The sequence below is a fragment of the Taudactylus pleione genome, unplaced genomic scaffold, assembly GCF_031769625.1.
Source record: "Taudactylus pleione unplaced genomic scaffold, aTauple2 ptg000332l, whole genome shotgun sequence".
Lineage (NCBI taxonomy): Eukaryota > Metazoa > Chordata > Amphibia > Anura > Myobatrachidae > Taudactylus > Taudactylus pleione.
In genome coordinates, this window is record NW_028284733.1 from 5,373,617 (window position 1) to 5,401,121 (window position 27,505).

Here is a 27,505-nt window from a genome sequence, read left to right on the forward strand (position 1 = left end):
ATGGGATCATTCCTTGGATTTCTGTGTGTCCTCTCAGCTCTCATGGCACTTGGTAAGTGTATGTTACAATCTGTGATTTGTGTTACAATTACATGTACTATCACCCAGTTTACTGAAGATATTGGGTCTGTATTGTACAAATACCTAAGAGACTTTTAAAGTGATAGTTTATCAAAGTTGTTCTGGGTGTGTGATAAATCCTCTATATTATCTGCTGATCCACAATTTATAAATCCACAACCTGTATTTCTCCTTCTGTACTGATTGCACTCCCTAAAATAAATGTGTATATGTGAGAAAGTGTAGTCAGCGTTTGAAATCAGACATAAAGATTGAATATTGTACTTTGATGGAATTCATTAAGTATTATGAAATTGTGCAAAAAACGAAAGAAAAGTGGTAAACTAAAAGGAAAATATGTATTTATAGGGGTAAATTCTATTACTCACAATTTACTCATAAGTGCGACTATATGCCACACTTATTTGCAGATTTTTGTTCGGACTGAGGGCCTGATTCAGAGCCGGACGCTCTTTAAGAGCGCTCGCTCTGAATCAGGGCGTTTTTTTTTTTTTGGGGTTGCGGCCTCCTGGCCGCTCGCTAAGCTGTGGGTGACCACCCACAGCTTTAGCGGGTGGCCAGGTGATGGTCGCGACCATATCGACCATCGGGCTTGCGACGAGACCCTTGTGGTAGGGTCTCGTCGCAAGCCCCAGTGAGCTTCCGGCTCTAATAGAGCCGGAAGCTCACTACTGAGGCCACCCCCAAACGGCAGGCGTTCCTTTGGGAATGCCTCCGTTTGGCCAGCCACCCCCCCTGCCCACCGCGAAAGCGGGGCGAGCTGTCAATCATAATCGACAGCCACCCCTTTGGTGCGAGACCCGTAGCGACGGAGCGCCCATCGCGGGCCGAGTCTCGCTCATGCGCACGCCAGAGCCGGCTCCGGCGTGCGCATGCACAGTGGGGGACCATCGATCCGCTTGTGAACACTGTGTGCTCTTGAGCGGTTCTGAATCAAGCCCTGTGTACAAATATACACACATCTGGGGTAAGATAGGGTTATGAGGTGGGTGGGTTCCAATGTCAGCATTTACACACCATTGCAACAGCAACTTGCCCCCCTCTTCCCCCTTGTGTGCGGGGGCGAGTTGATTGGGTTGACCCCATAGTATTTCTATACTAAATTTTATGTGCCCAGATATTGGATACACTATTTTATTGATTACCAGCAAAAGAAGAAATAAAGTTGTTGTATAATGTAGCACAAAAAGATTAAAACACGACTTTATTATATTGCAGTAAAAAAAAATTAAACGTTACCAGCAAAATATAATTAAGAACAAAGTAAAGACAACAGAATTCTGTAGAGATTGTGATTTAAAGAAAGAAATATGATTAAAAACAAATGTCTCGCTGTGTATTATTCAATACTTATTTCCTATATTGTATTATAATAAGTGTGTTATTAATGAGCAACGTTTGCTTGTGAGCCTAATGTGTGTGTTTATGACGGATTGACAATCGCCGTTTCCACCGATCTTTACAGATCAACTGATATAATGTATGAAGGAGAACCAATAAATCGATGTTTATCACCAATAGAAGCTGATAGTAAGGGCAAAGTTAAATTTAACTTGTGTTTAACAATCAGTTACCCATTAATTCATGACCTGTCAGTATATGTAACTATAGTGACCTGTATTAAGTTGAAACATATAACAGCACATACAGTAATAGAGCTTGAAATGTATCCATTTAAATAAACTGGCACAAATTGGTAAAAACCAAACAAACTATCATACATATTGTTTGTGGATGGGGTTTTAAATCCATGTAGAGATGTCTTAATCAAATTTACTGCACATCCATTAGTTAAGATAAACAGCCCCAACAAAGCAATACAATTAACAATTAATTGGCTATTTGGCTATTAATTACGGAGATAGATGCTGATCATCTTAACCCAACAGATTTATAGTTAATGCAGTAATTTTTTCGTAGAATCATATCCTACACGGATAGTGCTAAATACACTTAATTGGCCCATCCATTAGCAGGTAAAATGAACGATTGAACGATATATCGTTCAATCGTTCATTATATCTGCTAATGGATAGGCTCTGAACGATGACAGATGCGCACTCCCGCGGCCGATAAATCGCATCTATCATCTCTCCAACATGTTGGTCAATTATCACATATAGCTGTACGATATTAGCAATATCTGGCAGTTTATATGCGGTGAACGACGAAAGATAGTAGCAGCAGCAGCTACAGAGAATAAAATCCACTCCCTGAATGATGTCATGCGATATCGTTCATCGTTCGTCGTTTGCCAAATATCTGTCATGTACATAACAGATATCGTTCAGCACAGCCACCGGAATTTTCAAGGGATATCTTTGTCTTTCATCGCTCAGAAATACATCTGCTAATGGATCGGCCCCTTTACAGTGGCTAGAAATATATTCTAATAACGTTATTATTTGTAGCAATAGTTCTGCAGACAAGTCACAGTGCTAAAGGTCCTAAATAGTTAATGGATTAAAATGGGTTAAATTATCTAGAGTCTGTTCATAAGACAGTCATATATCATTTGGTCAGGAGCTGCTGAACTAACGAGGTCACCACTCACCTCTAGTTTATATATGTTTGGTTGACACACAAAAGTGCTAATTAATACCCTTTTACACAAGAGCAAAAACCTAGGTTATTGCTGGGTCTACCCAGGTCGCAGCTCAGTGTAAAGGGGTCCCTGAAAAATAACCCGGGTCAAGTGACCCAGCAATCCAACTCAGGTAGCTACCAGCGTCAGACCCAGGATGGACCTGAGTAATGGTGCAGTGTAAACAGTGCAACCCGGGTTATCAGACCTGAGTCATGCCTAAAATGAGCTGATTGGTGGTTGTGGAGCAGTTACCTCCCACTTTTTATGACCTCACAAGTTTAACAGGGCAGACCCAGGTTCAGTGTGAGTGGGGCTGACCTGAGAATAACCCAGATTGATGGTGCTTTGTAAACGGTGTCTGACCTGGGTCGGACCTGGGTTGGAACCATGTCTGAAAACCCAGGTTAGACCCTCATTTTTGTTGGAAAAGAGGTATAAGTTAGCGCTCACCTGCCCCATATGTGAATGTGGTGGTGCCTAAAAATGAGGATGTCATATTAACACCAAATTAAAAATTTAATAACAATTCAGTCATAGTTTGGCCTATAAAGTAAGCAAATGGTTATTGGTAGGTCTGCGCTACAAAAAGGTCTATAGCTGCTAAAGTGTACGAGGTACCCTAACCTCGTGAAAGAGGTACTAAAATCCAAAAAGTTACTTCAGCGCTCGGAGATCAAATGACTAGAAATTATATATATATATGTGTATTACTAGTAATATAGTGTTTGATATGTCAAGCTCAGAGTCAGAGTGTTAGTAACTAAAATTGAAAGTCCCGGTGTGAACTACCTGCTTGTGCTGTTGGATGGGCGTTCTTAGCGAAAAAAATCAATACTCAATGTGACCTGCTTAACCTGGTGGCAAAAACTTTTGGCAGTACGTTCTTGCAATAATGTAGTGCAATAGTCTAATAATGATGCGGTTGTTGTTGATGTATTATGTCCAAACTAGACCAATCGAAAATCACATAAAAACAGAACCGGAGCATCAGGTACTGGAATACACTATGATGCAGTGCATAGGTAAGTGGTATTAACTTACCCGATCTCTGTCGTCTGCCTGCTGGTTCACCAGGTACCTTGCTCCACAGGGTGAATGATGTGCGGGTGGTAGGATGTGGAAGAAGATCCAACTAATGTAGCAGCATAGCCATATAATTTGGGGCTAAAATAGCAGATTTTTTTCCTGTTCACTAGCTACCTGATGCTCCAGTTCTGTTTTTATGTGATTTTCGAGGTGGAGAGGAATTGTGGAATCATCAGCATACCAGTAAAGAGGGCTTAAGATTGGTCCAGTTTGGACATAATACATCAACAACAACCGCATCAATATTAGACTATTGCATTGCGTTATTGCAAGAACGTACTGCCAAAAGTTTTTGCCACCAGGTTAAGCAGGTCACATTGAGTATTGATTTTTTTCGCTAAGAACGCCCATCCAACAGCACAAGCAGGTGGTTCACACCAGGACTTTCAATTTTAGTTACTAACACTCTGACTCTGAGCTTGACATATCAAACACTATATTAATAGTAGTACACATATATATATATATATATATATATATAATTTCTAGCCATTTGATCTCCGAGCGCTGAAGTAACTTTTTGGATTCTATAAAGTAAGCAATTAAGGGGGAATTCAATTAGACCCAATCATTTTTCAGGCCAATAAAACAGGATTTTAATGCCTGACTTGACTTTGGGCAATTCAATTAGATACTGTTTTATTCGCCAGAAAAAATATCTGAATACACATAGACTCCGTGATAAGTTCATGGATCCTATGTATTAACACGAGCACCTGCCCAAAAACAGATATTTATTGGGGATTTTTTTTGAGCCTGCTGAGCTCCTGAAAAGAAATGTCCAATAAGCAGCTGTCAGCAGCCCAGCACAGGCTGCTGTGTGTTGGCCTTGCAGTGGAGCCAGGGAGATTGCAGCCGTTGAACAGCAGCAACAGTCTCCTCTCCTCTGCCTGTGCAGGGGTGGTGGGGAGCGATGACACTGATCGCTCCCTCCCTGGATTTGCCCCTGGCTGAGGGGCACACAGCGACCCCCTCCTCAGCACGCAACAAATAGTTTTTTCTTTTTATGCTACTGGAGGAGTAACCACGCCTCCCATGATTAGGCCACGGCCACGATAAGTGCCCGCTGTGACCATTTGCCTGAATATCAGAATTGCGTGTGACTTGTAATCAGGCTCAAAATTACCTAATGCATCAATACAGACTGGCTGCCTGTTATATAGCAGATCCCATCATGAAGCATAATGAGAGGCAGATAGCAAGTTACACTTTCTCACATTCAGCGTCATGTTACATATCAGAGTAGGGAGCGTATTATGGCCTCATTCAGAGATGGACAGTATAGCACAGCCACATAGAATCAGCTGTGCAATACCATCCAACTAAATGCAAATGCAGCAGGAGGTGCCTCGGATCCCCATCACTACCCTCGGTGATGATGGTTGCAGCTTTGGACAGGCTGTGTAAACTAAAGCTTACGCAGCCTGGCAGATAGAGCAGGACAGCCAGGTCCAAAAAGTCTGCATCCAGTGGCAAACGCAGGATTTCTAGAGGGAGGTTTCCAAATGCTTGATTTAAGAGCGAGTGTGACCAGTCCTTGAAGAGGGCAGAATTAGTACTTAACCAGCTTTAATATGCGTCATACAATGTGTATTGTGTGTCATAATTCCAGCATATACATGATCACAGTATGCCATTAAATGTGGCAGTAGGCCATGCTGCCTGAGCTGAATGTTGTAGTGTGCACCATTCCAGAGCATTGGAGCAAGTCCGAGAGTCTGGAGGAGCAGCAGAAGAACCTAGCACTGCCCTGGACATATATGTACATATTGGGCTCTATAGCAGTGCATCCCTAACAGTGCATGTTTTCCAGATCTCCTAGTTGGTGCACAGGCTATTTATTACTGGCTGATACATGTTAAAAGGTGGTGCTAATTATTTCATTTGTGATACTGAGAAGAACATGTAGCACTAGTAACATTCTATTATATTACTATTTCTACTGTGCTCATGGTATGTGCTGGGGAGGGGGGTTTCCAGGCAGACGGAAACCCCCCCCGCGTTTGCCTATGGCATCTGATCCCTCCAAACCACCCCCGCCATGTGCATGTCCTTCTGTGCATGTGCCAAAGGACGTCAGAGGGAGATCTGGATCGTAGACGCCGGAAGTCCTGCTTATCGCGAAGGACAGCTCTTACCGGCATTTAGCTTAGAGCTCTTATTTTAGCATTTGGAAAGTTTCTGTAATAAACTTTTGGGTATTTGTTTTTTATTTATACTTTTTTTTTCTATAACTGTTTCTACCTTTGTCGCCAGACTGTGTGACTTTTATTGGAGTGTCCACCTCACAATAATATATGATCACATTGACACCGTTATCACATGATCTGTTAGAAGAAAAGAGCTCTTGTCATCCAGTTTTCTGGTTCCGCACGTCTGTCTGTTACATTGTTATTTTGTATTTGCAGGTTTTTCTCTCACATGCAAACGGTGTGTGAGCTCCAATTCTCTCTCCTGTTCCGGAACATCCAGGATGTGCCCTCCGGATAATGCCTGCGGAAGTACCCGTACAACAACGACAGCAAGTATGTTATTCAGTCTGTGATATAAAAAAAATAGCAATTCCCAATCACTGTTTATAAAAATAAGTGAATCTGCTGAATGTGACAAGTGCTTAGACTTTTTAAGAATATAGAGGTGGTTGCGTGCCAGTGCTCACCTACAGCATATGTGGCTTCATATGTTTTATGCCCACAGGCAGGACCTAGTGGTTATGTATCTAGACCAGGCATGTCAAACTCAAAATACCAATTGGGCCGAATGTTCAAGGTCTACGAGTGTGTGGGCAGCAACAAAATAAAAGTATTATATGCAATTTTGAAAGGTTTATTATAAATAAAAACCAATGCAGTGCCCCCTGTAGTAGTGCCCATTAGCCAATGCCCCTTGAATTTGTGCCCATTATGCAATGCCCCTTGTGCAGTGCCCTAGTAGAGCCCATTATGCAGTGCCCAAGTAATGCTGCTTATGTTGTGCCCCCAGTAATGTCCCTAGTAGTGCCCCCAGTAATGCCCTTAGTAGTGCCCCCAGTTGTGCCCCTTTATGCAGATTCCCCAGTAATGCCCTTAGTAGTGCCCCAGTAATGCCCCTTATGCAGAGCTCCCAGTAATGCTCCTTTATGCAGAGCCCCCAGTACCACCACACACCCATTACCATTGACCACCCCCTGTCACCACCCACAATCGGCACGTTTTGTCACTCATGCTTGCGGAGCGTCTGTGTACTGGCTGTGATCACTTCCCAATCGCAGTAACTGGTTCGCGCTAGCGCACTGTGTCTTATATGCATGCGCAGATTGCAAACATCGGCTGGCTACGTGCGAACGCAGCCTTGTGAACGGGTCTGAATCGGGCCCTTGTTGCCTTCCTTATATCCTGGTTGGAAAGTAAGTAGGATCTTGTAGGGTGCATCCATTTGTATGGCACTTTGTGGCTACATCTCCCTTTTATAAACTATACAGTATGTGTGATAACCTTCTTGGTATTAGTGCTGCATGTATCTCTTATCACTCGTGTGATGCACTTTAACAGTCAGCTGCTAGGGATGTTTGTGATCATCAGTAAATCTCACCCTCCGTATCGTCTCCCTCTGTGTCTACCCACAGCCTACAGCTCTAAGAGTTACTTGTTCTTCTTTTCAAGCCTACTCCTTGCATCAGTGACCACCCTGACCAAGATCTGGAACTTTTAGAAAGAACTTCCCCTTGTTTTCTTTTTTCTTTTGAGACATACTGGAGCACTGTGTCTCCACTTATATAGTACAATCCATTAAACAAAACTACATTTTAAATATACATTAGTGTGTACTGGGAATTCATTTAGAACTTCACTGACATATCCATCTAGATCAGGCATGTCAAACATGTGGCCCGAATAAACATTTTCTGCGGCCCCAGAGTGTGGGCTCACATATATATAATAAGCGTCCCACACCCCTGCCACGATCGGAGCACAGCTCCGATCGAGCAGTACAGGCTGGCAAAAGTGGTCTCTGAATCAATCAGAAGCCTCTGATCGCTTCAGTGGCAAGCGTTCCCAGTGATGCAGCGCGCGGGACATGACATCACCCACGTCACCCGCGACAAGCGGAGCCTGCGCCTGCCGCTCTGGATCTAATTAGATCCAGTCAGCAGCAGCATCTACGCGGGACGGCGCGGACTGAAGCGGTGCCCAGCTGCCGTCGTGAAGAATGGTAAGTACTGCACAGACAGGTGAGTGGGGCCTGTTCTATTCTTGGAGGGGGCACAGCATAACGGGCATTACTGGAGGCACAACATAAGGGGCATTACTGGGGGCTCTGCATAACGGAACATTACTGGGGGCACTTCTAAAGACATTACTGGGGGCTCTGCATAAGGGGCATTACTGGGGGCACTACCAAGGGTATTACTGGGGGCTCTGCATATGGGGTATTACTGGGGGCACTGCTAAGGGCATTACTGGGGGATCTGCATAAAGGGGCATTACTGGGGGCACTACTAAGGGCATAACTGGGGGCTCTGCATAAAGGGGCATTACTGGGGGCTCTGCATAAGGAGCATTACTGGGGGCACTGCTAAGGGCATTACTGGGGGCTCTGCTTAAAGGGGCATTACTGGGGGCTCTGCTTAAAAGGGCATTACTGGGGGCTCTACTAAGGGCAATACTGGGGGCTCTGCATAAGGGGTATTACTGGGAGCACAACATAAGGGGTATTACTGGGGGCACTGCATAAAGTGCACTTCTAGGGGCATTACTGGGGAACTGCATAAGGGGCACTACTAAGTACATTACTGCCCCCAGTAATGCCCCTTATGCAGAGCCCCCAGTAATGTCCTTAGTAGTGCCCCCAGTAATGTTCCTTTATGCAGAGCCCCCAGTAATGCCCCTTATGTTGTGCCTCCAGTAATGCCCATTATGCTGTGCCCCCTCCCAGTATAGAACAGGCCCCACTCACCTGTCTGTGCAGTACTTATCATTCTTCATGACGGCAGCTGGGCACCACTTCAGTCCACGCCGTCCCGCGTAGACGCTGCCACTGACTGGATCTAATTAGATCCAGAGTGGCAGGTGCAGGTTCTGCTTGTCGCGTGCAACGCGGGTGATGTCATGTCCTGCGCGCTGCATCACTGGGAACGCTTGCCACTGAAGCGATCAGAGGCTTCTGATTGATTCAGAGACCACATTTGCCAGCTTGTCCTGCCCTATCGGATGGCAGGGGTGTGGGATTCTTTTTATATATATGTGAGCCCACACTCTGGGGCCGCAGAAAATGTTTCTTTGGGCCACATGTTTGACATGCCTGATCTAGATGGATATGTCAGTGGAGTTATAAATTAATGCCCAGTACACACTAATGTATATTTAAAATGTTGTTTTGATTAATGGATTGTACTATATAAGTGGAGACACAGTGCTCCACTATGTCTCAAAAGAAAAAAGAAAACAAGGGGAAGTTCTTTCTAAAAGTCCCAGATCTTGGTCAGGGTGGTCACTGATGCAAAGAGTAGACTTGAAAAGAAGAACAAGTAACTCTTAGAGCTGTAGGCTGTGGGTAGACACAGAGGGAGACGATATGGAGGGTGAGATTTACAGATGATCACAAACATCCCTAGCAGCTGACTGTTAGAGTGCCAGTGGCGGAACTCCCAGAGACAATGGAGTCATTTGCCGCCGGGCTCCAGCCCTTAAGGGGGTACCTGGCTCCATTGTCTCCCGGGCCGTTCCGGGCACTGCTATGGAGATGGAGCGCTGCTGATCAGCGCTCCACCTCCAGCGGCGTCAATACGGAGGGGTGCGGTCGCGCATCCTATTTGCCGGGTGTCCGCTGAGTGTGTTACCAGCGGGAACCCGTCTCCTTCATTTCCTCCAGCGGTAGCACTCCTGAGCTCCGCTTCCAGCTCCCGCAACACACTATGGGAGTGACGTCATGCGTCACTCCCATAGTTCCGATGAGCGGGTGTCGGGGACTGAAGGCAGCAGCACTGGAGCGGGGTTTCAGGTAAGTATTGTTTTTTTTTTTTGTATATGTGTGCGCTCACGGGGGGCTCACTACAGGAGGCATTACTGCGGGTTCATTACTTGGGACTCACTACAGGGGGCATTACTGGGGGCTCACTGCAGGGGGCAAATTCTGGGGGCTTACTACAGGGGGCATATTACTGGGGACTCACTACAGGGGGCATTACTGGGGGCTCACTGCAGGGGGCTTTACTGGGGGCTCATTACTGGGGACTCACTACAGGGGGCATTACTGAGGGCTCACTGCAGGGGGCAAATACTGGGGGCTTACTACAGGGGGCATTACTGGGGGCTCATTACAGGGGGCTCACTGCAGGGGGCAAATACTGGGGGCTTGCTACAGGGGGTATTACTGGGAGCACTACGGGGGCTTACTACATGGGGCATTACAGGGGGCATTACAGGTGCTTAATACTGGGGGCTTACTACTGGGGGCACTATAGGGACCATTACTGGGGGGCACTACATAGGCGACACTGCAAAAAGGGACCTCTACAGAGGGCACTGCACAGGGGGACCACTCCAGGGGGAACTGCCGGGCTGAAAGGCACCTGGGACTGGCATAGGTGATGGGGGGGTGGTACATTTTAATTTGGGGGGGGCACCAACATTTATCTTGCCTCCGGGCACCTGGGATGAAGTTACGCCACTGTAAAGTGCATCACACGAGTGATAAGAGATACATGCAGCACTAATACCAAGAAGCTTGTCACACATACTGTATAGTTTATAAAAGGGAGATGTAGGCACAAAGTGCCATATGACTAGAGGCACCCTAAAGGATCCTAATTACTTTCCCACCAGGATATAAGGAAGGCACCTAGGGCCCGATTCAGACCCATTCGCATGGCTGCGTTCGCACGTAGCCAGCCGATGTTTGCAATCTGCGCATGCATATAAGACGCAGTGTGCGTGCGCGAACCAGTCACGGCGATTGGGAAGTGATCGCAGCCAGTACACAGATGCTCCACAAGCATGAGTGACAAAACGTGCCGATTGTGGGTGGTGACAGGGGGCAGTCAATGGTAATGGGGGTGTGGTGGTGCGAACGCAGGCATGTCTGAGCATCAAACCGCCATTTCAGGGGCATGCATAATTAAGACGCATCATCAGCATACATGTCACATGGCTGAAATAAACAAAGTAGCACTCGCAGTGCTTGCGGTAGGGTTTGGTCAGCCACGGTGGGGCGTATGGTTCCGATGTCAGACGATCTTACCAATTGTTTAATACACTTTCTGGAGATGACGTGTGTTACTAAGGGAAAGTGGGCGTCTTGTCTCAGGCTGATGGGCGTCTAATTTCACATCACGATCACACGGCAAAACATAATGGAAATGATAATGTTTTGCTAGCAATAATGGGATTTGCATACTTTGAATGTGGACGGCTGCGTGTGAACGCAGCTTTGCGAACGGGTCTGAATTGGGCCCTTAGTATCTGAAATAACAAGAAGTGCACCATTTCGTCCAGTAAGAGACACACAGACACAAAGGGACTTTTTCTTAAGGAGCCTACTCTTTACATCAGTGACCACCCTGACCAAGATCTGGGACTTTTATAAAGAACATCCCCTTTTTTCCTTTTTACTTTTGAGACGTACTGGAGCACTGTGGGCCTGATTCAGACCCGGTCGCAAGTGCTGTGCGCTTGCAACCGGGTGGATGGTGGGCCAGTGCACATGCGCACGATGGAGCCGGCTCCGTTGTGCACATGCGCGAGACCCGGATAGCGATGGGCAAGCCGTCGCTCCGGGTCTCGCGCCAAAGGGGGCGTGCTGTCGATGTTGAGTGACAGCACGCCCCCTTTGGTGGGCGGGCCAGGGGAGTGGCTGCCCAAACAGAGGCGTTCCCATGTGAACGCCTCCGTTTGGGGGCGGTCCCACTGACTTGACCATCGCGACCATCTTCCTGGCCACTCGCTATAGCTGTGGGTGGTCACCCACAGCTATGCGAGCGGCCAGGAGGCCGCTCTACAAAACCAGAAGGCCGGCCCTGATTCAGAGCGAGCGCTCTGTCAGAGCATCCGGCTCTGAATCAGGGCCTGTGTCTCCACATTTATAGTACAACCCAGTAAACTACATTTTAAATATGTGCATTCATTTAGAACTCCACTGACATATCCGTCTAGATACATAACCACTAGGTCCTGCCTGTGGGCATAAAACACATAGGAAGCAACATAGAGATGAGCACTGGCACGCAACCCCATCTATATACTCTTATTTTTTGCGAGTCTAGACAACTGGTGTGCCCAGCTGCTCCAACATGATGCTGTGATGGTAGATTCTTTGATTCTCCACTTTTTAAGAAGCAAACAAACAGTTCACATCTAGAAAACATATTGGGAACTAATCTTACAGTACATATTGCCTGATTCAGAGGTGGGAATAGAGTAAGAAATAGCAAGTAACTGTGTACTAGACAAACCATGTTACACTGCAAGGAGTTCAAATACAATATATATATATATATATATATATATATATATATATATATTGTGACACAGTCAGATTAGGAGGTCCCTCTCCTGGGTAGGAGACTCCTTCCTTACACACACAGCAGCCAGGAAACAGTACGCCAGACTGGATTCGAGTACAAGCTGGTCGGCGCCAGTCTTTATTGTGCAAAACAGAAACAACAAAAGAAACCATAAACATAAATCCTAGCCCTGGCCGGGCTCTAACTTTACAGGTGGTTCCCTCACTACCAGAACCTGGCAAGGCCTAATGCCCTCACCAGCAACAAAGGTACAGCACAACACTCACAGATAGGTTTTTCCAAGTGTCTCTGAGCAAACTCCTTGCCTGCTCTCCCAGGTGAGACAATCAGCCCTCAACACACTAGGCTTATATTGGCCACTCTCAGGTGGGAACCCAATCAAGCCTGTTACCAGGCTGCGAGAACCAAAACCTGGAGTGGTCGTGGCTGGAGCCCTCCCTCTCCTCTCACCCACAACCCCCAGGTCCCAAACCGGCTATTCAAAAAGCCGAGACTCAAGCCTGCTACACTGCAGACTTTCTCCTGGGGATTTAAAACACATAAGACAGGAATCTGGGATAAATGTCCCTGTCACAGACCACTTTACCAGTGATCCTATCACAATATATATATATATATATATATATATATATAGATAGATAGATAGATAGATAGATAGATAGATAGATAGATAGATAGATAGATAGATAGATAGATAGATATCGGTAAAGTGGTGGCACTCTCAGGACTTTCAATGGAAAGAAAAAACCGAGCCTAAGCCGATGGGCCAAATGTAATAGGGTGAGAGTTTAGAAAAAGTGAGAGTTTAGCAGTAAACTCTCACATTGATTGAGTTTTCTTTTCAAAATGGGAAAACATCAGAATGAGATTTTAAAGCGTGAGAGTTTTCTAAGTCTAAAAAAACATGCAAGTTCGCTCTGTTACTTTGTTTTTTGACTCTATTACATTTACAAAGTTTAAAAAGTGTCAGAAACTCTCACTTTTCTAAACTCTCATCCTATTACATTTGGCCCTTTGAGTTGTTACATAAGTTTCATGACAGAGGTTATATCTTAAAAGAACTCTATAAATCCAAGCAGAAAGCGATGAGTTTGACACAAGAACAATGTCTACGGCGTTCCTCCAAACAACAAAAGTCTAATAATATGATTTTTGTAAATACTTTTAATACAGTTAGCAATTACATCAATTATTCAACTAAGAAACACTGGCCTCATATCACCAGCGATCCTAGTTTAAAATGTCTAAATGATGCGAGAGTATTACATGGTTATCGCAGAGGTCCTAACCTCAAAGATCGCTTTGTGAAAAATGATGTCACAAATTTTTCTACTCCAGTAATAAAGAACTTTCTCTAAAAAAAAACAGTGAGCTACAGATGCTTAGGTTGCGTTACCTGTCGTTACATGGATACTGGACACTATATTTCTCATCCCTACACAGGCCGCAAAATACTTATAAAATATGTATTAATGTGTACCAGCACTTTTGTAATTTATGTTAAAAAGTGCCCTTGTGGCTTAACTTATGTCGGTAAGACAGTCTGTCAGTTCCGAGACAGAGTAGCACAGCATCGGTCGGCTATTAGGCTGGCACTAAGTGGACGGGACTCGGACCAACCAGTAGCACATCATTTTAAAGAAAATCACCACTCCTTGGCTACTTTGTCCTATAAAATTGTGGACCACGTTCCATTATCTCCCACAGGAGGTGATAGAGAGAGGTTACTCCTCCAGCTAGAAGCTAGATGGATCCACATGATGAACAGTGTGGCCCCTTTTGGGCTCAATGAGAATTTACATCTCTCTTGCTTTCTTTGATTTGGAAATATTTTTGTGTGCATGTTATCTTGCTTAATGAGTCTATGCTTATATAGTCTGTTTATAAAGTCTGGTATTCAGCTTCTAGGGCTCCCCCCGTTTATCATAATTACTGGTAGTATATGTTATATGTACTATACATTATATATCTTTGAAAGTATAGTCTGTGAGTTAATAATGTTCCCATTATAATTTTCATTTTTAGACTTTCTTAGATTGTTTTTCTTATGGTAGATTGAGGATGTGCTCTGTATGTTTTATCTCTCGATAAACACTGATAATTATCCTCTGTTGACATTATGTATTTAGTATGACAATTTTTTCTAGCCAGCACATTTGCTTGTGACAGCTCCAGTCAGTCTAATGCTAAATGCATGTACTTTTTATGCCTAATTCTGCGGTGTAGGTCGAGTTAATGCGGCTGTTTAAAGTGATGTTACTATGCTTAACTTTGTCTCAAGGTGTTGGGTTTAGTCACTATGGTAACCAGCGGCCACCCGGTGACTGTGTACACTGAACGCTCCGTCTGTGTGATGCCGTGTGATGACGTTATTGTTCCCGGCGTTCAGGGGCTGGCTGGCAACTTTTAGCCTGGGGGGCAAATGCATGCAGGCGGCCCTGGCAGAGGAGTAGCGTGTAGCCAGGGTGTCCGAAGAATATGCGTGCTACGGTGCCCCCCCCCTCAAGTGTTCCAGGGAGGAGGCGGGTCCATATGGGATTATTGTAAGGTAAAATAAAGATTAGGCAGCCCCCTGTCGTAGTGCCCATATGCAGTGCCCCCGTGTGCCACAGGAGAGAACACCCTTATGCAGGCCTCCAGTAGTGCCCCCAGTAGTAGTCCCCCCCCTTTGTAGTGCCCCCAGTAGTAGTAGTCCCCCCCTTTGCAGTGCCCACAGTAGTAGTAGTCCCCCCCCCTTTGTAGTGCCCCCATTAGTAGTAGTCCCCCCCTTGTAGTGCCCCCAGTAGTAGTAGTCCCCCCCTTGTAGTTTCCCCAGTAGTAGTCCCCACCCTTGTAGTGTCCACAGTAGTAGTAGTACCCAGTAGTAGTAGTCCCCCACCCCCCTTGTAGTGCCCCCAGTAGTAGTAGTAGTCCCCTTATAGTGCCCCCAGTAGTAGTAGTCCCCAGTAGTAGTAGTCCCCTCCCCCTTGTAGTGCCCCCAGAAGTAGTAGTCACTCACGTGAGATTGCAATCTCATCCAAACTTGATTCTGAGTAAATTTACCCCTAGATGTCAGTTTGGACACTACCCTCCCAAATCTACATCTCTCTGAACATTTTACATCTGCCCCACCTGCAGTGCAGTATGGTCTTACCAAGATGCTCAGTTACTGGCTCTATCTTACTCTATTCCCAACTTTGAATCAGGCCCATAGTGCAGAGTCAGTGTTTTACCCACTAGTTGTTCCAGAGCAGTCAAAATACAAGAAAATAACCTTCCATGTAAGGTTACCACCCATCTGGGAAGGCTTTTATTCCTGAATGGATGGTGTCCGGAAATCCCATAAGGGAGGCTTACTCCATCAGTGTTGAGATCCCTCTCAGCTCAGCTGCACTTGCCTTTAGCCTGCCCTTTGGTCAGCCACCTTTGGAGACAGGCCACTCTATAGTGCATAAAAAGAAGATTCGTTGTTGCACACAGCAGTGACAACACCCCAACAAATGTCCTTCTTTATTGTATCCTTTATTGTAAGTAAGTGACTTCCTTTAGTGATGTTACTGAGCAGGAACTTTACCACATGTAAAGAGGAAGTAACATCCGTGTTCCAGTCTGACAAGAAGGGATTAGATGAGAAACAGAATTGCCCACATTGACATGAAAACACCTGCAGAGTCTGTGAAACCACAGAACAACGGGTGGTATTTAATGCTCTTAAACATGTGTCACGCATGTCTAAAAAACAAAACAAAACAAAAAACATGTTCAAGAAATAACAGGCCTAGCAAGCCTGTATGTTTGAATCACAGGTATAATACAATCTCGTTGTAAGATAGTAGCTACACAAGAGCATGGCCTTATGGTATCAAGCATTAACATTAATACATTGTGACCCATCCTGTATGGTTATTGCATTTCACCTATGGATGTGCATCAAGATAAACATTAACAATTAAATTGGAAAAGATACAACACAATTTTAACTTTTTTATAAAACATTAAAATTCAGTAATTTCCGTTAATGTACAGTGTTTTAATGGTTTGTAATACAAAAATAATTTTAATATTCCTGATAAGCAAAATGCACCTCAACATATAAATCTTCCGCCTTTTTTTGTCTTTTATTTTGAGTAGGACAAAGGTCTGGGCAATGCACAGTGCATAGACTCACAGATCTTACAAGTTAAAAGCAATTTAATGTTGTGATTATATTGAGAAAGAGTTGCTTAATGAGCAAAGGGAGCCTAATAACAAAAGAGAAGAATACAAATGACTTTGAAACTCAAATTTTAACACTCGGGTGAATTTACTAAGCATTGAGTTTGTGCTTTTGTGTGATTTCCTGTCTTATTTGAAAATTGGAGATTAGCTAAAGGCAAATTAACAGGAAAACTTGACTTTAGATGCATAGAAACCCTGGATTTACATGTACTAAGTGGAAGGTTCTAAAAGTCGATGGCAAAACCAACTCCAAGAATAAACCTTCCTCTGGCTGGCACTGATCACTATGATCTCTGCAAGCTATGTTTTATAAATAAACTTTAAAGTTGTACAGTAATTAAACAAATAGCATGGGGTCCCCCCAATTCAATAACCAGTTTTGAGCCTCTGAGCCTAGGCTGGAATTGGTTGGACAAGTCCCATCATGCCCGGGCACCCTTGCTTGGAGCTGTAGTCGATCTGTAACAATATTATGTAACAATTGAATTAAACTATTACCTCCACACCCAAAGCACAGGGGGTGTTGAGAAGAGACCAGTGTTTTCAATCCAGGGCTAGATGTCCTTGTGGAAAGGAGATCCCATTAAATTGGGTGTCCCAACCTCCCAAGGGATCCCTGACTAGTTTGGTGCTGTTTCCTGTTATGGCAGGAGGACTCCACATTGTGTGTCCCCCTGCTATATTGTCAGCTGTCATGGCTGATTCAGCCTAGTGCTGGTTATTGGAAATTTGAGTGGACCCCACACCATTTCCCCCTATTGTCCAATAACAGACTAGGCTTAGAGGCCCGGACCTATTATTGATTTGGGGGGACTCCACACTTTTTTTTACACTAGAAGTAAAGATATGTGTCTTTTCCAGTATGCATTTGGCATCCTATCTGACTGGGTGCCAATGCTCCTATTAGCGTCCCCAAAATCCCGGCGCTGGTCAGAAGACTGGCGCCAGCATCCAGACCGCTGGGATACTGAAAGTAAGTATTGGGTGGTTGGGGAGGGGGTTGGTTTAGGGTTAGGCCCTAGAGGGAGGGTTAGGCACCAAAAAGGGATGGTTAGGGTTAGGATAGGGAGAGGGGGAGGGTTAGCACACCGACCAACAAGTGTCAGTATGCTAGCCCTTCCTGGATGCCGGCATTGGGATTCTAACAGCTGGGATCCCGAGTGCCGGCATCTCATACCGATTCCATCTATACTAATATGAATGGTAGTTCTAACAAAAAAAATTCTGCGCTCTAACAACCACAGTGTAATATAAATTATGAAACACCCATTGTAGAGTCTGATGAAATACAGCTAAGGATATTTATATTCCAGCTTCATGGAAGGAATAAAACTGTTATGTAATGAATTGTGTGGTCATTTACCAAATCTGCCAAGACCTCAGAAGTGGAACTTTGAGTAACCCCAATAACAATATAAGCCTGAGAGATTCTGGGCCTGATTCAGAGCCGGATGCTCTAACCAGAGCGCTCGCTCTGAATCAGGGCCCTCCTACCTGAAAATGGAGCGGCCTCCTGGCCACTCGCATAGCTGTGGGTGACCACCCACAGCTTATGCGAGCGGCCAAAAAGATGGTCGCGATGGTCAAGACCATCGCAACCATCGGGCTTGCGATGAGACCCTGCAGTAGGGTCTCACTACTGCAAGCCCAGGAGTGCTTTTGGCTCTACAAGAGCCAAAAGCACTCCCACTGACATCACTAGTGATGTCAGTGGGGCCGGACCCAGACGGTAGGCGTTCCCATGGGATCGCTTCCATCAGGGCAGCAACGCCTCCGACAGCATGCCCCCTTTGGTGTGAGACCCATAGCTTGGCTGTCGCTATGCGGGTCTCGCGCATGTGCACGACGGAGCTCCCTCCGTCGTGCGCATGCGCATTAGGGCACCATCGACCTGCTTGCCAGCACTCAGCGCTCGCGAGCGGGTCTGAATTTGGCCCTCTGCTCCTCAGTTTTCGTAAATGTATTTGTGTAGCCGCTTCTGTTGAAACATAAATTACTGTTTCCACCAAATTCAGGGCCAGAATAATAATGGTGCAGATGGGACTACAGCTCCAGGCCTCCACATAAACATAGCCTCAGCATTATGACAGCATGATGATGAGCAGCAGCGGCCAGCTGGCCACACGGTAGGCCATAAATCATAAGTATTATGATGTATTGAGTTCATTTTAAGAATGTCTTATAAGGAGGAATTGGCAAGTGGGAAACTAGGATGTAGGGCTCAGTCACACACAAAGCGATCCATCTCTTTTAGTGCAAAGCACCAGGATCACTAGCCCATTTGTCCACACGATTTTAATCTATTTGGTTAATATAGAGTTGAACACATTTGGCCTGAGTCAGAGATGCACGCTAATCCCATTGCTGTTGCGTCTTTGTACATAGCCGCCATGCAAAAATATGCAAATATTGCAGACGCCGGGATTTGTACTGAGACGCCCACAGGCTGCATCGCAAATCAAAGTGACTGCATACAATGACACGACATCGGTCACAGATATTCCTATGATCGGCTTCTAAATAATCATATGGCTACTAAAAAGGGCTGCAAGTACTGAGGTGCCTAAGCCGTCTTGTAAAATACGGAATCGCAGTTGCGGGCTGTGACACACCGCGAAAACGGTCACAGCATGCCTGCGTTTTATGCGACCACTGCCCGGTTCCTTTCCTAAATGCTCCCTGACTGTCAATCACACTGCGAGTGACTGCGGTAATGTACCTTGATGCATGTGCTGTTCAACCAATAATTGGTCAACTTCAAAAATATCAGCATAGCACAAATCGCTGAACCAGGCCCATAGTGTGCCAAAAATACAGGCATTCAATGTGCACCCCCAAAATAAGCATTTTTTGCAGGATTTCATTCATTTTAAGATGTGTCTAGTGTTTTTTTTTTTTTTAAGACAATGTGCTACATCTTTTAAAGGTTATTAATGAAACAAACCTTACACAGATCATAGTTATCTGTGCAGTGCATTAAATCCACTGGAAAGATGTTATCGGATGGGTTATCAGACAGAAAATATATGAGGGACATCGCGTGGACTTCTACTGACACTCAAATCCGATGCTTAACAAATTCTGGATTTTTAGACAGCAATCCAATGGCAGTGTCCATTGATTTGCAATAGATGACATAACTGATTCTCAGTAAATATACTCTTAGTACTGTAAGTCTGATGGCAATTCGATGGCCGTGTCCATTGAATTGCAATAGATGACATCACTGATTCTTAGTAAATACACCCCTTAGTAAATGTACCCCTCTGCCTAAAAAGAGAACCACATGGATGAAAGATAGTAAGAAATGAATTGATAGTCTTTACCATGTGGAAGAGATGAACTAATGGAAGGATTATAATTCTGGGACTCAGTGACGGGACATTTGGAGAGCACATAAAAAACATGGAATATGAATGTCTGTCAACCTTGGCTATGGGTTAGTGTTCATTATATAAATACACAGTAGTATTTGCAAAATAACTAATTATACAATAGGTAACAATAAAAAAGAACACACTAGTTTCATTGTAAGTTTGATTAGAGCACTACAGAGAGAGAGAGAGGAACAGCAACTTAAGTGATTTGTAGATGTTCCAGCTATATGTAAGTGCTGGGGCCCTGCTAAGTAAACCCGGTGATGTGGATCCTAGTGGGTGAACCCCACCAAAGGGATATTATTGGGAAGTCAGGACGTTGGTAATTGTGAAGATGGGAAACCCCTTTAAGAACATTTATTGACCATAATGAAGGGACGTCTTCCCTGTAACACGGTTTAAAATATTTTTTTGTTTGTTTTTTTATAATTATCTTTGTACAGATGGCATCACAGTCACTGACAGATATGAAATGTCTTGTGTACCTAAAGCTCGGTGTAATATACCTGGAAGCATCAGTTTCCCCAATAGCAACACTAAGATGGGCACATCCTGCTGTTACACTGATGACTGTACTCCTCCAACACCTACATGTAAGTGTTACATTACATTCCTTTGGTCTAGCCCAGAATTATAGGATGTATTTTTAACATGTATATATATATTTTTTTAACAAAGTATCATAACCTTATACTGTATAAACTAAAAAAATGTAATCCGCGCTGTCTCTATATTAGAATCAAGAGAACCAATTTAAATGACTATAAAAATGGATGGAATGTGTGTTAGTTCACAATAAAAAAGTTTTATTTACCACTATGAAAAATACATGTAATTGTAAACACTATAGCACAAATAAATATAACAATATACACGGACAAAAGACAAAATACAATGTTACATCAAACTGTTACACTGGTAGATGTAGAAATACAATTGTTGCTATTCACTGTGATATTGTTATATTTATTTGTGCTATAGTGTTTACAATTATATGTATTTTTCATAGTGATAAATAAAACTTATTTATTGTGAACTAACAGACATTCCATCTGTTTTTTTATACTCATTTAAATTGGTTCTCTTGATTCTAATATAGAGACAGCGCGGATTAAATTTTTTTCGTTTTCCCTATATTACAAACATACACAGGTTGTTCATCTGATGCAGCTCTATATTATATTTTGATGTGAAGCTTTTTTAATGGATAGAGGCGCCAGAATTTAGTTTTTTTTACCTTATACTGTATAGTAGAGTAGTAAAGTCATTTGCGGAAGTGGCCAGTGATGGATGTATAACTGTTAGTGGAGGTAAAGTACCTGGATATGTGTTCTGCAGATTCAAAGACGCAGGCAATGCCGATATGGCACATGCGCTTAACTCGCTAAAAAGTCACGCAGCGCAAGCATCCCACACTGTGTACAGCGCAGAGGCAAAGTTGCGATTGAAACGCACGGTATCTATAGTGCCTTGGAAATGTGCTGGGTGTTCCCGGATGGTGGCCGTGAAGTGGATATTCAGAAGCACAAAGATGGTCCATCTTAGGGGCATGTTATGGGAGTGTCGCTGTAGTGGTCGTGTACGTAAAATCCTTCATATTGGGGGTCCTACTCTGATGGAGATTCTGGACCTAGCATGGGACTGGTTCTAGTTTTGATGATACGACCAATGGTAGTATCTAAACATGCACCAAGTGGTTTTCCAGCATGGCTGTACACCAAGGAAGGGTTTGTGTGGTATTAGCTAAATTTCAAGATGAAAAGTTGTACTATATAGAGTCATGTGCCCCCTACCATAAAACAAAAAGGATAATAGAAGTGACAAAGAGGTCCCATTACCTGTTGCCTTGTGTTGCCTTATATGTTGTGGAACTCTTCTGTGCTTTCTAATATGCATATATAATTATTTACAGCAATTAGCCCAAGGAGATACTTAAGGAGTGTGGGCTAATTATGTAGGTAATGTTAGATGCCAAGAAGTGAGATTACTTTATAAAATGTCAGTATATTAAATTAAATAGACATAGGAGTACGACATACATATTGCATCTTTTATCTCCATGTTTTACAGTACCCGGCGATAACTACCAGCCAAATGGACTGACCTGTCCCTATTGCGTTTCGGCTACATCTGACTGGTGCTACACTGAGGACACCATGCAATGTACAGGCAGTGAAGATATGTGTGTTTTCCAACTTACCAATATGAATGGTAATTATAAGAACATTTTTCCTGCAGTGGCATCACTATGGAGGTGCGGGGGGTGTATGCCACATTCCGGGTGTCACCCTTGGAGGGGGTTACACCAAAATGCCAGCTCCTCCTTAGTGACAGGAGCTGGGTGCTGCAGTGTGACACAGTGGCGGATCTAGACTTTACTTTTAGGGGAAGGGTGGTTTAAGAATAATACTAACTCCCCCTACAATAATATGCTCCACAAGCAGGCTCCTCCAGTCCCACATGTCCAGCGGAAACTTCAGTAAATATACCCCCTGGTGGCAAATCTACTGTGAGTAGGCTGGAGTCCCATCGCTGTCCTCAGCTGTCACGCAGGCCCTTCCCCATGATGACTAAGGATATATATATATATTTCCCACAAATTTATACTCCTTTGAATAAACAGCAGCCACCAGCAAAATCATTTAGTCCTAATGGGGAGGGGGGGGGGGGAGAGGGAGAGGGAGAGAGAGAGTGTGTGAGAGTGATAACAAACTTACCAGACTCTGTTGCCTCATGGGTGTATGCAGGGAGCTGATCATGCTTGCAACTTGTGTGGTGTTGCCTGCCATATGCCCGGCAGTTCTATCTTCAGGGCTGCATGTTCTAACTTCCTGCTACTCGCCAGCCAGGTGGACCGAGGAAGGTAGGGACGAAGACTCTAGGAGGCAGGACACCAGAAACAGCACTGAAGTCAGGTGGAACAAAAAGCCCGCACCTATTGGATAAGAGACACTGCCGGCTGTGATTGGTTGGTGAATGCTGCCGGCGGTGATTAGCTGCTGTGTGTGCACAGCAGCAGGCAGTCAGCGCCGGCTGCATCTCCCCAACCAATCACCGGTGGGGATTGGCTGTTCTGCGGTGAGCACACAGCACGTCCTGGGACTTTTAAACACCAAGTCCCACTCCCACTTACTGCTCTATCTGCCAGAGTCTCTGGTGCTGCGGCGTGGCAACCTGGGCATCTGCACTGTAGGTGACTGCACCTGTGAATTTGGGCTTTGTATATGGTGGGCGATCACCCTGATCGCCCCCCCCCCCCCGGATCCGCCACTGGTGTGACATTCTCCTGCAGCACTCGGCTCCTGTCCCAAAGGAGGAGCAGACAGTGCAGCAGATACTAGTCTCTGGGGGACAGCCTAGCATCTCCAGAGAGGCTGGGCACACCCCCGGAGTGATGCAATAGGGATTTTTGGGTACGCTTGCGGCTCTGCAGCACAAGGGGGTTTTGGATTGTGCAACGGGTGTCACCAGACCTGGTGATGCCTCTGTTTTTCTGCACTCTACCAACAACAACATTCTACAAATGATGAAACCCTGATTGTAGAGTCTTATGAAATACATCTAAGGTTACTTACAGTGGCGGCTCCAGAGGTGGGGCTGCAGCACAGTCCAAAATTCAATAGGGGAGCCACAGCAACTGCCACTCCAACTGCCATTCCTAATGCTGCCAAACATCACCAGCCGGGAAACACTGGCAGTTGGTGTAGCTCCCCGATTTGAATCTTGGACTGTGCTGCAGCCTCACCTCTGGAGCCTCCACTGGTTACTTATAATCCAGCTTCATGGAAGGAATAAAATTGTCATTATGTGGTCATTTACCAAATCAGAAGTGGAACTTTGAATGGCAACAAAAACAGTATTAGCCTGAGAGACTCTGCTTCTCACTTTCCTCCTTATGTAGGCACCTCTGTTGCTGTATAAGTTTCTATCCCCACCAAATTCAAACCCACTGTAACCCTTCCCCTTCTGCTAATAATGAGTCACTAATTTCACATACTAAATGATGTATTAACGAACCTGATTTGGAGATGTACGGAATAGCTAACACTTTAGAAAGAGTTTGTGGGCATATCAGGGTGGAGATTAGGAGGTGACCTAAAGTGATCGCAAAAATGGGTCGTTTTATGGGCGTGTTTGGAGAGTGTCATGGGCGTGTCTGGGAGCGCTGCTGGGATCCTAATCGACAGTCCAATGCCTCAGAGGCCATGTTTAGTGGGATAAGAGGTGAGTAGCTAGAGTAGACCCGAGGCTACCACAAATGTTTATGGTGCTTCTGATGTTACGCTGATGTTGGAGTGTTTACAATCTCCGACATTAAGGTTAGGCTGATGGGAAGATTAGGGTTAGACTGCGGATAGGAAGGTTAGGGTTAGGATGATGGGAAGGTTAGGGTTAGGCTTCGTGGAATGTTAGGGTTAGGCTGTGGGTGAGAAGGTTAGGCTGCAGGGGAGGCCAGGGTTAGGCTACGGGTGGGAAGGTGAGGCTATGCATGAGTTTAGGGTTATGTTTCAGGGAGAGTTTCTGATTAGGCTGCGAGAGGAGTTTAGGGTTAGGCTGCAGGTGGGAAGGTTAGGGTTAGGCTGCGGGGGGACACTAGGGTTAGGCTGCAGGTGGGAAGGTTAGGGTTAGGCTGAGGGGGGACATTAGGGTTAGGCTGCAGGTGGGAAGGTTAGGGATAGGCTGCGGGGGGACATTAGGGATAGGCTGCAGGTGGGAAGGTTAGGGTTAGGCACTTGAGGGAGGATTACGGATCAGCGTTAGGGGAGAAATACTCTCTGGATAGCTGGAGGATTAGAGCTCTGTCACAGGACTCCCAAGATCCAGAAGACACCACTGCGGCTGCCAGTAGAGGGTATGTCTCCACTGGGCCACCAAGACGAAATGTCGACATTATATGTCAACAATTCATCACTGTCTACATTATGAATGTTGACATTATGACTGTCAACATATCATACCCAATCCCCTGGAAGAGACCCATGCATACACAGAAAGAACATACAAACTCTATATTTTTAATTTATGACTTCAGGATTGTGAGGCAACAATGCTAACCACTACAGCAACCGTGGCCCCCAGATATAGCTTCACCTTGGTAGAAGTAAATGTTTCAGTTACAGAACTCATATCATAAATAATATATTTTCAATTAATACAATCTGGTAGGTTTGTCTGTTTCTGCACAGTGTTATTACTAAATAAAGTTGCATTTACAACATACTGTAAATATTATCAAATATAAACAAAATTACAAAATAAAAGTTCGAATTAAGGTAATTAAAAATAAACATCTGATGTTTAAAAAAAATCAAACGCCAATCTGCTTTTGCTGCTGCTGACTGATTGATTTATATCAAATAAATAATGTGAATTAATCACAACAGTCACTCTAATATCAGAAATAGTGTCAGTGTAATCAGCTAAACAGTAGCAGAGGGTGATCGTTCTCCTCATCAGTCTGTAATTTGCACCAGGAACTGAGCACCTGCACATGATACAGATCCAGGCAGACGCATATCTGTCATTGTTGTGATCAGCATAAGACAGTTGCTTGAACCCACCCTGACTGAACTCGCCAAAAGCTTCACTGCCCCATCTTCCATCCTGCCTCTGTACGCACGAGGAAGCATTAGCGCAAAATGTGTAAGAATGTCAAGTGCAGGATAAAAACGCACAGTTTGCATCCCAAAAATATTTTTACGCCCATTACTACATCAGTCACTAAATCGGAATTTGTTACTGTTTTCAGAAATTAACCAACATTGGTATTATTGCCCCTTCATCCCACATGACATAATCTTTATATAGTACCAATGTATGTAGCCTGTGGGCATACAGCCATAACATGTGTACCTCGTGTTCGGTATAGTTAATTGACATTCATAATGTCGACATTGACCCTATCTGCAATCATCGTGTCGACACTGATGAAATGTTGTTTTTAATAGAATGTCGACAAAACAGTCTCGGTGGTGCAGGTCTCGTGGTGTCTTCTGGGCCTGGCGGTTAGGTGATGATGAATTCTGGTTGTCACCCAGTAGTGAGTAATACCCCTAACCTACCCCTAGTGCCTAACCAAAACCCTTTGCTCCCACAACCTAATGCTAACCCTCAGCATTTGCAGCCTAACTCTATTGTTGGCATTCTGCAGATGTCGACATCATAACTGTCAACTTTGTGTTGTCTACATTGTGATTGTCTACATTGTGACAGCATCCTGTTTTTTAACCAGAGAGAGATTTATTTGGTGTCTCGGGCTGACTGGAAACGTCACCTGGCTGACCTGAAAGACGAAGGTCACCTCTTAGGAAATCTCACTTTGTAGAAGCTGTTACTGTACTGTATACTACTTTTTGTTTTTTACATTAAATAAGATTTAAAAAATCTTTGCTGATACTTATGTTGTTTGTTCTTCACAGGTCCTACAAAGCAATCTGTGTCTCCTTGGGGTTGTGCCACTAAAAGTTTCTGTTCAGTCGGCACCCAGACCGCAATTTATGATAATGTGGACATGAAAGCGCCGTACTCATGCAGCAGCGGGAGTTTTGGTCTGCGCAGTCGTCCAATTGTTTCCTTTATTCTTGCAGTTGCAGTAGCTGTAATTTTGAAATAGATGAGTGCAATCATTTCCCACCCAGCTTCATGTTCTGTCTCTACAAGTGTCAGAGAGTTTAAAAAATAGTTTGCAAAAAATAGTTGTCATCTTTTTTGAAGCTTTTTGAATGTAAATGGGATTGATCAATTTGAATTAAAGTACATTTAGTCAAATAAAAGAATGATTGAATTACAGTTATATCCTAATTATCCAGACATCATTATTAATCTTGGAACTGACATTAATTTAGGACTCACCCATGAAAAATTTATAAAAAAATAAACAAGTTATGCATCTAAACTAAGGAATATGTGTTTATGTAAGCTCTTGAGAATCGTAGTTGGCACCAAGGAACCAAAAACAAACATATTATAAAATAATAATTTCAGAAATAATCCTGATTAGGTTTCTAACAGTCTATGCTCCTGATTCAGTACAGATCACAATTGCGATCGGAGCTGCTATCATACACGCAAGCCAGCTTCCATAATATGGTAATGCCTGCCACACCTGTCAGTCCTAACCCTTCCCCTCTCCCTACCCCTAACCGTATTTCTCCCTTTCCGGTGCCTACACCAAAACTCCCCCCTAGTGCCTAAATCTAACCTCCCCCTCCCTGCACCCTAAATCAAACCCTCCTCACCTAACTCTGCTACTTACCTGCAGGATGCCTGGATTCTCACAGGTGTTGGAATTCCAGTGCCGGTATTCTAAGTGCCGGCAAACCCTTTGCCAGGATTATGACTGCATCCCTTATTAACTTCCATAAATGATACACATTATCCCCCTGTCCCCAAACCTCAATTCCCTATACCACTCACCAGTTGTTGAACTGTTAACTTGTCTGTATGTACATGAAGTGCAGGGACCACCAGGGAGGAGATAGGAGCCATGCACTGCTGCAATAGGCTGCACAACACTACAAGGGAAGGAGGAATAATGTGCATCATCTCAATAGGGGCCAGCCATGGTCTACCTGTCCACCTGCCTATCTATAAATCCCACCTCAGCTACTCCATTCTCACACCCATGCACCCAGCAAAATAAAACAAAATAAGCAGCCTTGTGGTTCTGCTCTTACT

At 44.4% G+C, this 27,505-nt stretch overlaps 1 protein-coding gene across 1 annotated transcript; it reads left to right on the plus strand.

Annotated features, from left to right (window-relative positions):
- LOC148509116 (phospholipase A2 inhibitor NAI-like) lies at positions 1 to 26,441 on the plus strand. The gene is made up of 5 exons (XM_088443662.1): positions 1 to 52; positions 6,163 to 6,279; positions 20,272 to 20,421; positions 21,899 to 22,039; positions 26,248 to 26,441. The coding sequence occupies exons 1-5, from the start codon at positions 1 to 3 to the stop codon at positions 26,439 to 26,441; spliced, it is 654 nt and encodes a 217-aa protein (XP_088299788.1).
- Positions 26,442 to 27,505: the final 1,064 nt, after the last annotated feature.